General features: G+C 49.4%; 1 protein-coding gene across 2 annotated transcripts in view; it reads right to left on the minus strand.

The window, feature by feature from the left end:
• Positions 1-8835, minus strand: part of CREB3L2 (cAMP responsive element binding protein 3 like 2) — a 76716-nt gene extending 67881 nt beyond the window's left edge. For both annotated transcript variants that reach the window (XM_075116952.1, XM_075116941.1), the window contains exon 1: positions 8597-8835. In XM_075116952.1, the coding sequence (XP_074973053.1) occupies positions 8597-8704 (108 nt within the window). In that variant the 5' untranslated portion in view covers positions 8705-8835. The remainder of the gene's footprint in view (positions 1-8596) is intronic.
• Between the last annotated feature and the right edge of the window lie 3485 nt (positions 8836-12320).

The following is a 12320-nucleotide window of genomic DNA, read 5'->3' on the forward strand; positions in this document are numbered from 1 at the left end:
GGAGGGAAGCCTCCACCAACACCAACTCACTTCCCTCCTGCATCTCTGCTTGGGACACATCAGACTTTGCAAGGAAGGAAGGCTGAAGCTCCCCGTGCCATGTGCCTGCCCAAGGCTCCCTAAGAGGTTATCAGAGCAGCCTGGTCTCTATTTCTCATTCCATATGACTGACAGGTTACATGAAAGGGCAAAGCCAGCCCCAGCGCAGCTGCAGGGGAATGTTTTTCCTTGGCAGAGAGGAAAGAGATGAAGTGGGTGACACATTTTTCCATCAGATTTTTGCTTGTCACCACAGCAGAGTCAGATCACATAAAGAAGATTGAAAGCCTGTTAACGACAGATGAAAAAAAAAAAAGTAAGTAGTTTCCGAGACACAGTGAAGGCACAGAAAGGTCACTGACACTATTAATCTACGTATTTAGACAGATGGCAGCCATGGAGACATCTCTAGTAATTCACATCTATCCCATTTAACCAACCTTTCCTTATTTTCTTCACCTTGCCTTCTTTGCTCCCCAACTTGCCCTCATGAGAGGGAGCACTCCTTATCTGAGAGCATATTTTTATCCTTCCTGCATGCATTTAGCACTGATCTAACTCAATTCAGTGACTCTTTTCCACAGTCACAAGCTACGTTTGACAGCTCACAGACAGAAAGAATGACAGTCCCTGCTACTAAGAGCCCAGTATCTCAGACTGGAAACAGCGGACACAATGCCCACCTCTGCTACGGCTTATTAAACCTCACTATTTTTGACCTGTCATCTTTACTGCCTATTACTCACTTAAGTGAGGTAAAAGGGTAACAAACCTGCCAGTGAAAACATGGCTTTTAGCAAAGCTTATGTTTCACACACTGTTTCTGTCATTTTCATACAAGGCATCCAAGACAGGCTCCACTTTTCACCAACGCTTGGCATCGTGGAATGGTACCACCGAGCGGATGCAACATTAGCGCTCCTTTGAACCTCCGGTCTGTCCATTTCTCTGCTACATATCCACAGCCTTCTCAAACAACCATTTTCCCTATTGATCCTGGAACTGCTGCCTCCTCCAGGTAATCCCCCTTCTTTCCAGTGACATCCAAATAACAGTCCACTGCTGTCAAATACATACACACACACCAGGATTACATCTAAGCACAACCCATAAAACTACACAGACTATTTCCCGGAACATTCTTTAGCCCAAAATGCAGTTCCATCACCCCGTTCCCCACCAAATACTCCTGCCTGCCCTCTCACATCAGCACCAGTACCTGGGCTGCTACAGGGTAAGCTGCGTCAGGGCATTGATAACCCCTGAAAGCTGATTTCTTGCAGGAAAATCATTTTACAACTGTATGAGCTCCCAGGCAGCTGGCACAACAGCCTGCGATTACATCCAGGTGCAGAGGCACACTGTCAGGTCTTGTCACTCAGAAAAAACACAGCCATAGGGTATCCGGAAAGCATGATTTCTCATCTCCATGATTCAGAGAGATGAAAAGGGAGCAACACCAGAAGTGAATGTGCCCTCCCTGAAAAACCAGGTGCAGAGCTCCATCGCAAGAGTGTCCCTTGGGGACCCACACAGAACCCATCTCCCTTGGAAAAAGGAGAGCTGCGCTAGGGAATTGGAAGAATTAAAGGGAGGACCTTATAAGCGCAGGGTAGGCAGCCAATGCAGCCTGTGCAAAATGCCACTGAGCTAGGTTAGTCACCCTATCTGACTGGCTGTCAATAACTGGTAAAGTCTCACCCACAAAATGATCCTCCTCCAGAAGGAAGAGAAGCAGCCCAAGACCAAGGAAACAGATGATGGATGTTTAAACCAGGTATTACAAAGTGACTGGAAAACACCTGTTGGGAATGCAGGGAGGAAGGAGTACAGGCAGCAGTGAAGGACAGTAGGAACTGCTAACTGACATTTCGATACAGCACAAAAAAGTAGCATCTATCTACAAGTGCAAAGCCAGCAAGATTACTTGCCCTGCCAGAGACAGAGGGCCACTTCCAAAGAACCACCTCTTGACTTTCAAAGCAACAACCAAGTATCTGAGAGGCACCTTGGTAGGAGAGCCACCACAAAAAAGCAGGCCCACAGTGACAAAGACCGGACAGCGCCTTAGAGGGATGAGTAGCTAGCAAGATGCAGCATGAGCTACCTGCTCAGTCCTTACTCAGAGCCCTGGGTAGGGGCTTACCTTACTTCAACTCCTACACAAACAGGGCCGTGGGACCATGGGAGACGCACTGCTGACAAGGTGCCAGCTCACGAGGCAGACATCCTCCTGCTCCTGCCATAGCAAAACTGAGCACATCCACTCTAGCTTAGCTCTGAAAAACAGCCTACTAAGGGAAGCTTACAAGCCCCACAGTCCAGAGGCATCCCCTTGTGTCACCATGGCACAGTACTGCTGTGCACAGTGGCTCCTAAGGCGCTGAAGCAATTTTATTCTGTGGTGGTTACTTCCCTCTGACATCTGCCGGACGGCTCAGACAAAGTGGCTTTGCCAGGTGGTGGTACAGGTGAAAGCCACACAGCAAGAAGCAGAGACAAGCTAAGAGACAGCCAGAGCTGGTGGTACATTGGTCAAAGGCCTATTTGCTTTATTTTTATATTTATCTGATACTTTTATTTGTCACAGCTTACATGAAAATGGTATGATCTCACAGCATGCAAGTAAAAGTATGAAGGCAGACTTCTCAGGGAGGAGAAATACAGCATGTGTATTAACTGCTGCAGCTGAAGTCAGCACACCAGAAAGCAAGACAGACACAAAAAGATCAAATCAAACTGCACATCCCCAGCTGGGATCTGCAGCTAGTTAGATCAGCCTCCTCCAGACAGATGATCGTAAAAAGTGAGACTGCTTTAATAAAAAACTGGTCACACACATTCCCCACGCCCCCACCCCAAGAGTGGAAACTTACTTAACCACCAGCCATTAAAGACCCCAAAGAAGGGACTCTCTACAGTGCGAACAAAGACCTGCAAAGACCACACATTCCCCCCCATCCCTGTAGATAAGTTCAACTACTCCAGACACAGGAAAACCCTGTCTGGTAATACCGTGAATGAAATTCCTCTACCCCAGCTATCACACATGACCTGCTCTACGCTTAATGGCAACTGGCGTTTCAAAGCAAGGAAACATTTACAGAGGACAGTCCAGATCAGTCATGTCCATTGTGGGGGGTGGGGGGGGTGGGATTGTATTTTTGTACATTAAATGCTGGCTCATTCTTATTTACCACACTCCAAAGTCAGTCCCAGGACAGACTAACACTTTTTCCAGCTCCTGTCCTCACTGCAGATCAAGCACTTCACTCTACAGTTACAACCAGCCCAAATGAATCCAGCCAGCAACTCCACACCCTTATTTTTCTAATTTTAACTGTCAGAAAATAGGAGGGTAAAGTTTCAAAGTATCCCACTTGTGTTTATCTCTGCTTTTAGAAGACCTGTTCATCATTTAGACCAGTTATGAACACCTGACATAACCACTCCTGTTTGCCAAGGGTTTCTTATTTAAATTCGCGAAGAAAATGGTGGGGGGGAAGGGGTGGGGTGGGAGCAGAATTGCTTTCAGTACCAAGGCAGTGAATACAACTAGTTCTGCTGTTCAGCAGTTGTCACCTTGATTTGTTGGTTGTTTTTTTTTTTTTAATATGGAAAGGCAGTCTCAAAACTTAACACTACGACTTTGTATGAAGTCTGTATACAACTATTTAAAATCCCACTTTCATATTTTTCCCTGTTTACTGAAGGATTTTGGCAAAATCTTTGAGAGTACTGATTTTTACAAATATTTCACCTAAAGGTAGCTGTCTGGCCCTTCATATGCAGTTGTTTATAGAAGAAAGAATCAGAGATTTCAGCTTTCTTGTTAGAAGGCAACAGGCCAAAACCTACTTTAAAATAAATTAAGTACCTTCCCCCAACCAAAGTAAAAAGAAAAAAAAATTTGAAAAAGGATCAGACTATATTGACACCAGATTTTACAGAGAGCTACATGAAGCCACCACAAAATAAGATACAAGCAGCTTTACTACCATGCATGCTGTGGTAATAGCAACATTTAATTAAACACACGCAGGTTGTAAAAATCGACCACTGTCATCCATTTAAATTAACTATTGTCACTGCCGTACTCCGGAAAACTAGAAGCAATCCCTGGCAGCTCGTTCAGAGGTAGCATTTCTGCAGAAGTCATCATAACACGAAGTAACAGCGACCATTGTTTCTGTGGCAGAGGAAATGAGTCACGGGAAGCTCCCCCGCTCTGAGTTTCCCCAGCTTGTCTTAGATGACCATCACAATCCTGAACTCCGGCATCAACGAACCCTAACCGTCACGGGCAGATCGCTTTGGTTTTGCTCTTGCAGGGAGATGGCAATTTGGTAGTCAAGGCCTGAGACACCTCCTCCACTCATGCCAACCTACACCCCACCCACATTCCAGGGTTAAGCTGCCCACAGCACACCAGCAACGTGGCGAGAGGCTTGCTGAGCTCAAACACCGCTCAGACAATGGCATCAGCAATGGGATATTTGAGCCATTTCAATTTTTTCGTATGAGCTTCAAGTTCAGTAGTCAGGCTCATTAAAGAATAAGCAATTTGGGCTGCTTAGCGTGTGAAGTACGTTCCAGTTAACGGCTCATCATTAAGACACTCACAACATGACATCTGGGAATTGAGTCCTAAATATTTAAGCCAGTCCCCACATACCTGTAGGGCAGGTACACTTCTACATCTGCCATGCCAAGATCATGGTCATACTCACATTCAGCTGCATTTTGCTACCATCTGGAAGGAGCAGCCAGCAGCTAATGTGTTAAAGTAACCATGAAAATGGGGGGGGGAAGACTGCCTTCTCAGTAGTAAATAAGGAGTTTTTAAATGCTAAAGGTTCATAAGAACCATCTGCCTTTCAGCTGTCATCCAGCAATGGGACAGGTAGTTGGCATTTCCCAGCATGTTTGTCAGTAGACTTATCCATCCATCTGCATCAGATCTGGCATTTGTCACTGAAGACGCTATCCCAGCTGGGGCGCGTACAACCACGGATCGACTCCGACGGAGAGCCGCGACCACAAGCAGAGCTCTCCCACTTCAGGCCTGCCTGCGTGTTACGGGAGGTAACAGCAGAGACACGAAGGTGAAGAGTTTGCAACCTGGCCACACTTCTGCTCCCTTTGGGTAGTGGCAGGCTTTGCATTGCCTTTCTGCTCAGCTGCCAGGGAAAAGAAAAGGTGCATAATAGTAATAATACCTTCCACAATGCCAGGGTATGGTATTACCAACACACAAACATCAGCTACAGGGCATATGAAGATTATACAAAGACACGTCACGTGTGCCACGAACACACCTCTGGGAAACCTTTCAGCCTTTTCTTATGCTGCAAACTAAGCCAACTCTGGAAAAATAACCACTATAAAGCTATCTGGCATCCAGGTGATTACTACAGGCCACGGCAACTTTAATGAGCCACCTCAAGGACTGCTGCTTGCCAGCACCAGAGCTGAGCTCCTCAGGGTCCAAGTTTCTCCCAGCACAGCCGATGACATCACCGGCAGAGCAAGGGAACGGCTCCTCACGCTGCTTCAGGCACTGGTGAAATCATCAGCTGTTAAAGAGAAATGTAAATCCCCGGGAGGCTGGGTTTCAGTCCTGGTAATTAAGGCAGGCTGGAACAGTTTAAAATAGAGGTCAAGTTTTTAAGCGTATGCATACACTTGTCTACTAGCTTCGAATCAGCCAGACCCAGGAAGAGCCTTTATGGTCATAAAAAGGTTAAAATTTAACTTAAAATACACAAAAGGCAGCTGGCACAGAATCCTCACCCTCGCTTGTCCCTGCACACGGGTCCGACTGCTGAAGGACCCTGATCCTTCTTCCTGCTTGCGAGCTCTCCCCTCAGCCATTGCCTTCTCCCTCCTCCCCCTCGCCAGTCCAGCTCACGCTCCTAGGGCTGTGTGACTATAGCAGGCACCTTTCTTAAGCCGATGCAGAAGTTTTCTTGAGTGCAGACTTGAACATCCAGCTACGGCACACCTCAAGAGTGTGCAAAGCCCAGAAGATGCCATAGGGCACGTGTTTCTCAGCCGTGAGGACGACAGCACAGGTAGCGGGCACTCATGCAGATAAGAGCGTAGGAGGGTCTGTCTGCTCATTACCTTGATCTTTTCAGAAACACCCTGCAGTAAGTTTACAAACGCCGCAGAACCAGCTGGGTCAAACCAGTCCTCCCAGATGGAAAGCATAAGAGCCAGGAGAAGACCAGATGTTTCATCCAGAAGCGGTTTTTTTGTTTGTTTGTTTTGTTTTTAAAAATGATTCTATGAAGCTTTGGCCAGAGGTAAATGGAGAACTTGTGCTTCACGGTATCAAGCACAGAATTTTCCTCCACACAGCAGGATGCGCTTTGCAAAATAAAATGGTCAACAGGCAGAAACACGTGCTTTTTTCCACTCCCAGAGAATGATAATTTCAGAAAACTTCCCTTTTTTCCTTTAAGGATCCTAATACCCCACTACACCTATTTTATCCATAGCATGCTTTTTTGCTTTTTTTTTTTTACTTATAGCTTCTTTCAGAGGAATTCCAAAAACCACAAGAGAAGATAAATTGACATCACACTTTTTAGCTGATTTTAAAGTGGTCCTTTTAAAGTCTTAAACTCCAAAGAAAACTCAACCAAATCAAAAAACCACACAAACAAATCTATGGCAGAATGTTACTCCCAAAGGGGGGGGGGCCACAGCCCAAGGTTTTGGAGATCCAGCTACGCGCTACCTCTTGTGAAATACACAAGCATTCGAAGCTTAAAATCCCCAATAAAACTTGAAAACAACAGAAGGAAAAAGCACCACATTTCCATCTACCAGCCAGGATGTTTTGTTTGTCAAGCTACACTTAAAACCAAGTCCCAGGCTCCCTGAAAGAGGGCAGAAAACACACATATCCGTGTCACTGCAGCCACAAGTTCTAGCCCAAGCGCAAGATCTCCTTCGGGGCACTAATTAAAAAAATATGACAACACTAAGTAAGAAAACAAAAGTTAAGAGCGGCAACTCCGTTCTCATCGCAAGGATCCAAACAAAGCAGGAAGAAGCATCCCAGCACAACTGTAAAACCCAAGCGGGAGCACTCTCCGAAGAGCCTCTTATTTCATTCACAACGTTCCTCTTGTTAAACAAAAAGGCCGTGTCTTATTAAAGAAAAAACACTAGAAAAAAGCTGTTTGAAGGAAGAGCCTTCCATTGTTAAAGTGTTCCTGCTGGCTCTTTAAAAAAAAAAAAACAAACAACCCATCATAACATATGATTGCTTTTATCCTGCATCTACCAGAAGACACGTTGCGCAAGAAAGGCCAAGTATTTTCAAAGACAAAGAAGCCAAACAACGTTTAAAGACAGTCACGCGTGCAGCAGGCTTGCTTCCTGCTGAAACGAGGTTTGGAGCTTGTGACGGACACGACCCCGGATCGGTAAGGCCACCGCGTACCGCACGCAACGAACAACATTTTCCTTGTTTGTCTTTCAAGACTAACACCAAGATCTCCGTGCAACACCAGCACGCAGCCTCGCCGTGCGTCACGCTGTGGGATCGCCGCTGCTCCCTCGAGAAGAGGTCCGGTCCCTCTCTGTGGGGCAACCCTATTGGTACATCACTCTCTTAGGCGCACGAAAGCGACGCAGAGCACGTGCCAGCACCTGCCAGGCGCCTTTCCTCAGGCGCCCTGCCACACGGCTAGCCACCGCCGCTACGTTACGCTGGGTCTCCATTCGAGCACATGCTCGACGCCTGCACTAAGCTTGGCCGCCCTGTGCTTTGCAGAAACAGTGGGCTGGAGGAGCCTTCCGCGCACGCTCCCCCGAAGCGGTCCAGCTCGCTTGCACTTCGGATTTGCACCTACACGGCTTTATAAAGTTGCATCTCTGCGCTTGCAAAAAGCCTCCAGATTAACAGATAAACCATGTAGCAGAGATAACAAGACGTGTTTGCTTGGGACTGTCCTAACCACGCATTTTGCTCAAGCAAATGTCAAAAAAACAAAAAAACCTAATCAAACCTTCACACGCTGGCCCTCAAACTACTCAAGCAAGGGTTTCGTCGGTGTCTTTAAAAGCCCCCTCGCAGCATGCCTACGGGGTAGGTAACGTTTCCGAGGCTGGCACGGTGGCCCGGCGCCCAGCGCGGGGAGGGAGAGCCCCCCAGGCCCGGCCCGGGACACGCCGGGAGCTCCTCTCGCTTCCTTCCTGCGCTGGGGGCGGCCGGGGAGCGCAGCGGGGCCGGGGAGCCTCGCCTCGGAGGGGGAGACGCGGCCGCCGCCCCCGATGGGATCCCCGGGAAGGGGTGTCCACCCTGCGGGGGGGAGCCTGGGTCGGGCTCCGGGGGGCGGCGGGCGACACCCCTCCCGGCCGCGGGGGGAGAAGTTGTGACACCCGGCGCGGAGGGGTGGGAGCCACGGCGCAAGGGGAGGCCCAGGACCCCCGGCGCCACCCTTGCCACGGCCCCCCCTACCCAAACGGCGGCCGCCCATCACGGGCGCCTCCGCCGTCCCACCCCCGCCCTGCCGGCGGCCCCGGCCCCGCCGCTCCTCACCGTGTGGCACAGCAGGGTGTCAGGGTCGGCGGGCTCGCACAGCTCGCTCAGCTTGCGGTCCCAGTGCAGCAGCGGCGGCTGCTCCCCGCCGCTCTCGCACACCTCCATAGCGGCCGCACGCAACGGGGCACCCCCGGCCGGCCGGTCCGCCGCCACCCCACCGCCTGCCCCCTGCCTACCCGCGGCGGCCGGCTCACGCCGCGCCGCCCGTTCCCATGGGCCGCAGAGCCGCCCGCTCGCCCTCCGCTCCGCTCCCCGCCCCACCACTGGGCTGAGGCCGCGTCCCCGCCGCCACCGGGAGTGTGCGGGCACCGGGCCGGGCGGGTCAGCCCCGCCAGCTGCGCACCCCCGCCCCCGCTTGGCCACGCCCCCGCAGCCGAGGCCGCCAATCGGGGGCGAGGATCGCGGCGGGCCGGCGGGCCGCGCCCCAATGGGCGCTCGGCCCCCGCACGGCTCCAGCTGTGGAATGTGGGCGGGAGCTCCCCGGGCGCGTCACGGCGCGGGGCGGGGGGAAGACCCCAGCGCCCCGCGCGGCCAATGGAGCGCCGGGGGCGCCAGGAGCGACGGGCGCGCCAGCCAACGCAGCAGCGACAAGACTACAGCCGCTGCGCGCCGCCCCGCCCCCGCCGCCTCAGGGCTATGAGGGAGCGCAGAGGCCGCTGCGGGCCCCGGGGGGCGGGTGGTCACTCCCGCGCCCCCCGCCGGGACCGCCGTCGCCCCGGGCTGAGGCGGGCGGAGCGGTTGCCGGCCCGCAGGAGGCGGCGGGGAGCGTTCGGATGAGGCGGGCGGGGCAGCCCCGGCCGACGCGGGTCCGCACCCGCCTCAGCAGAGTCTCGGGGTTTACGGCGTGAAGCTACCGGGCCCTTGATCTTACGAGTTAGTTACGAAAGAAGCACGAAAATAGGGAAAAGCTATTGCTTTTGGTACGACTGAGCATGGCTTTACCCCTTTGTTAGAGAAAAGACGTGTCAGAACGTACCTTGTGAAAAAACACCCAGCACCTTTAGGATAAGCTTTAGGAACTGCGTGCAGCCGCGACGCTGGCAGCAAGGAGCGCTCTGGCGGCTGGCTGACACCGTTCCCAGAGCGTGAATCAACCAGCAGTAAAAATAATCCGAGTGAATGGGAAATTCCGATATTTTAAATCTGCTTTCATGCCAAACTGGGACAGCACTGACTTTTCATTGTTCTTTAAAAATTAAAAATGCCAAATCTTTATGATTGGAGAGACCGGGCGTTCTGCAGTGCTTCACTTCAGCTCCTGGAACTCAATCAAGGCATTTCGCTGTGGGTCAGTTCAACGCCAACGGGCATTTCCGCACCACGTTGTCAATAAATCGTAACTGGATTTACCAATAATTTCTCACTCTCCTGCAGGTCGGACCTCCCATTTAGACTTCATCTCTTGTGACGCTCCACTTGCATTCACTCACAGAGCAAACCCTTGTGCATCGTAAGCATTACTGTCCTTGCTACGGAGTGCCTAGACTAGCCCTCTGAGGACGGCACAGTCATAGGGACTTCCCATCACACATCAGACACAACAGCAACGAGAAGAGGAAAGATGATGGTGACTTCTTCCAGGGTGACCCTTTAAGACTTATTAATCTTTTTTACTTGATTAAAAAAACTTGAAAAGCCTAACAAAAGCTACATTGTTTGGTGAAGAATATGAAGGGAAAATCCCTAACTGACCCAGCCAGAGATCTCCTACAAAGATGAGTTAGTTTAAGTCACTGTGAAACAGGTCAGTCCAGTATACGCCCTCACCAGCACAGAAAACATCTAAAGCCAAATTACCACCACCTGAATTGCTACCTACAACTTTGGCAAGCCCAACCCGAGGTACCAACTTCTTGTGTCCTGGCACTATCAGGCACTGTTGCCAAAGCGATTATATTGTGCCAGTCTGGAGATAGAGATTGTGAAATTTATAAAGGTCAGTTCCTTATCCAGAAACCTCTGTGTTTTCATTGGATGTGTTCTTACTGTCAAAGCTTTTGTAGCCTTGTGATAATCCATTTAACGAAAGGTTATCTGTCACTCTGTTGGCTGACATTAGATCCTTCTAAAATTGCTGCTGTGACTAGAGAATTTCTTTGGGCTGAGGCACTACATTAATGTTATGCCTGTGTGAGAAGCCTAAAGGGAGAGCCGCATTTGCCCTGTAAGCCAACAAAATAAAAACCACCTTGAAAGAAGAAAGAAGGTGCTGACTGGGTGACTGCAACTTCATTTGCTGAACACGCTGAGGATGAGGGTCTCATAAGGACTGGTATTTGGCCAAGAGTACTGGGCTGAGCTTTCTCATCCTAACACATTTCTCAGGAAGAAATACTTGCTTAGGAAACAAGTTGCAAGTACATGTGTCTGTGGTTCCCCATTGGGTAAAGCACTGACAAGAAATGAGGCACCCTGGGAAAACAGCGTGCTGCTTTTCCCCAACAGTTTTCATTCTTCCCACATCACGTAAAATTGTGTCCCTCTCCCCTGCATGCGGCCCGGGGGCTCTCTTGTAACATTGGTACAGAGGCACGGCTGCCGCTGTAGTGCACGGTGCTTCTGAGTATTCATAAGCCTCTTGGAAGATTTCTTTGGCCACTGAAATATTTTGATACACAGAGACTATCCATTTCCGGGGCTATCCACCAATATAAAACATGATACTGATAGCTAGTGACTGGGCATCGGTAACTGGGCATCTGGCCCAGTTCTTGACATATTAAAATTAGCGTTCAAGGCTACATCTCCTTTTTGAGCTTCAACATTCCAAGAACAATTCCCTGAGACTTTGTAAGGAAATATGACCAATTCACACTGTATGGTGGCAACTAACAGCATATAGATCACACTGAAGTTTTTGTGCTGCAGCATCAGTTCTTCTTGGGAAAAAAGTCTGTATTAGCAAGTTTCTGCTAAAAATTGGCAGCACATACAGGGCACCAAGAAGGAAGAGACAAAATTGGAGGAAATTAATCCTTTCCAGAGATTATTAATTATTCAGTGCCCTGATAGAACACGTGGGATAGCAGTCTAATGTGTCATGTGTTGCTGCTCACAAACTGACACTACACCAGCAATCAGACACTGTGGAAAGCACCACAAAACTGGCAAGAACATTATACAGACACAACAGCCCTCCTAACTTTTTCCCATATTGCCTGGAAGATTTAAGTTGCAGATTTCAATAGTTACTAGCATGCTGAAAATCAAGGCTGTTTTTCCATGTTTCATAGCTTTCCTCTTAGAGCAGCTTTCCTTTTGAGTTCTAACTCATTTAATTCCGAGAGCATTTTGATTTCTCCTTCCATGTAAGACCATTTCCTCACCACAGACTTCCAAACTGGGTTTGAACTCACCCTCCAGCACAGAGGGACAGTGCAAAAATTGACGACAATCTACAAGAAGATATAAAGGTGGGGGTTTATTGTCTGCAGAGATAGGGCTGAGGGGAGAGGAGAGCTCAGCTTTTTTTTTACTGAGCATTCAGTTGCCTTTTTGCAAGAAGCAGAAAGCCCACGCAGAAAAAAACATATAGGAAACCCACACAGAAAACCAAACTAGCTAAGAAAGAAGAGGCTGTTAAGGCAGAGCTCCAAATAACCACCACTTACTTTCAATATCAAAGAAAAAAACCTAACCATAACAGAAGCCTAATAAGTCACAGAAAACCTAGCAAAGGAAAGGTGCTCTCTTTTCCTTGCAGATCTGGGTTACTGAAGCT

Source organism: Phalacrocorax aristotelis, chromosome 1, assembly GCF_949628215.1.
Source record: "Phalacrocorax aristotelis chromosome 1, bGulAri2.1, whole genome shotgun sequence".
Classification (NCBI taxonomy): domain Eukaryota; kingdom Metazoa; phylum Chordata; class Aves; order Suliformes; family Phalacrocoracidae; genus Phalacrocorax; species Phalacrocorax aristotelis.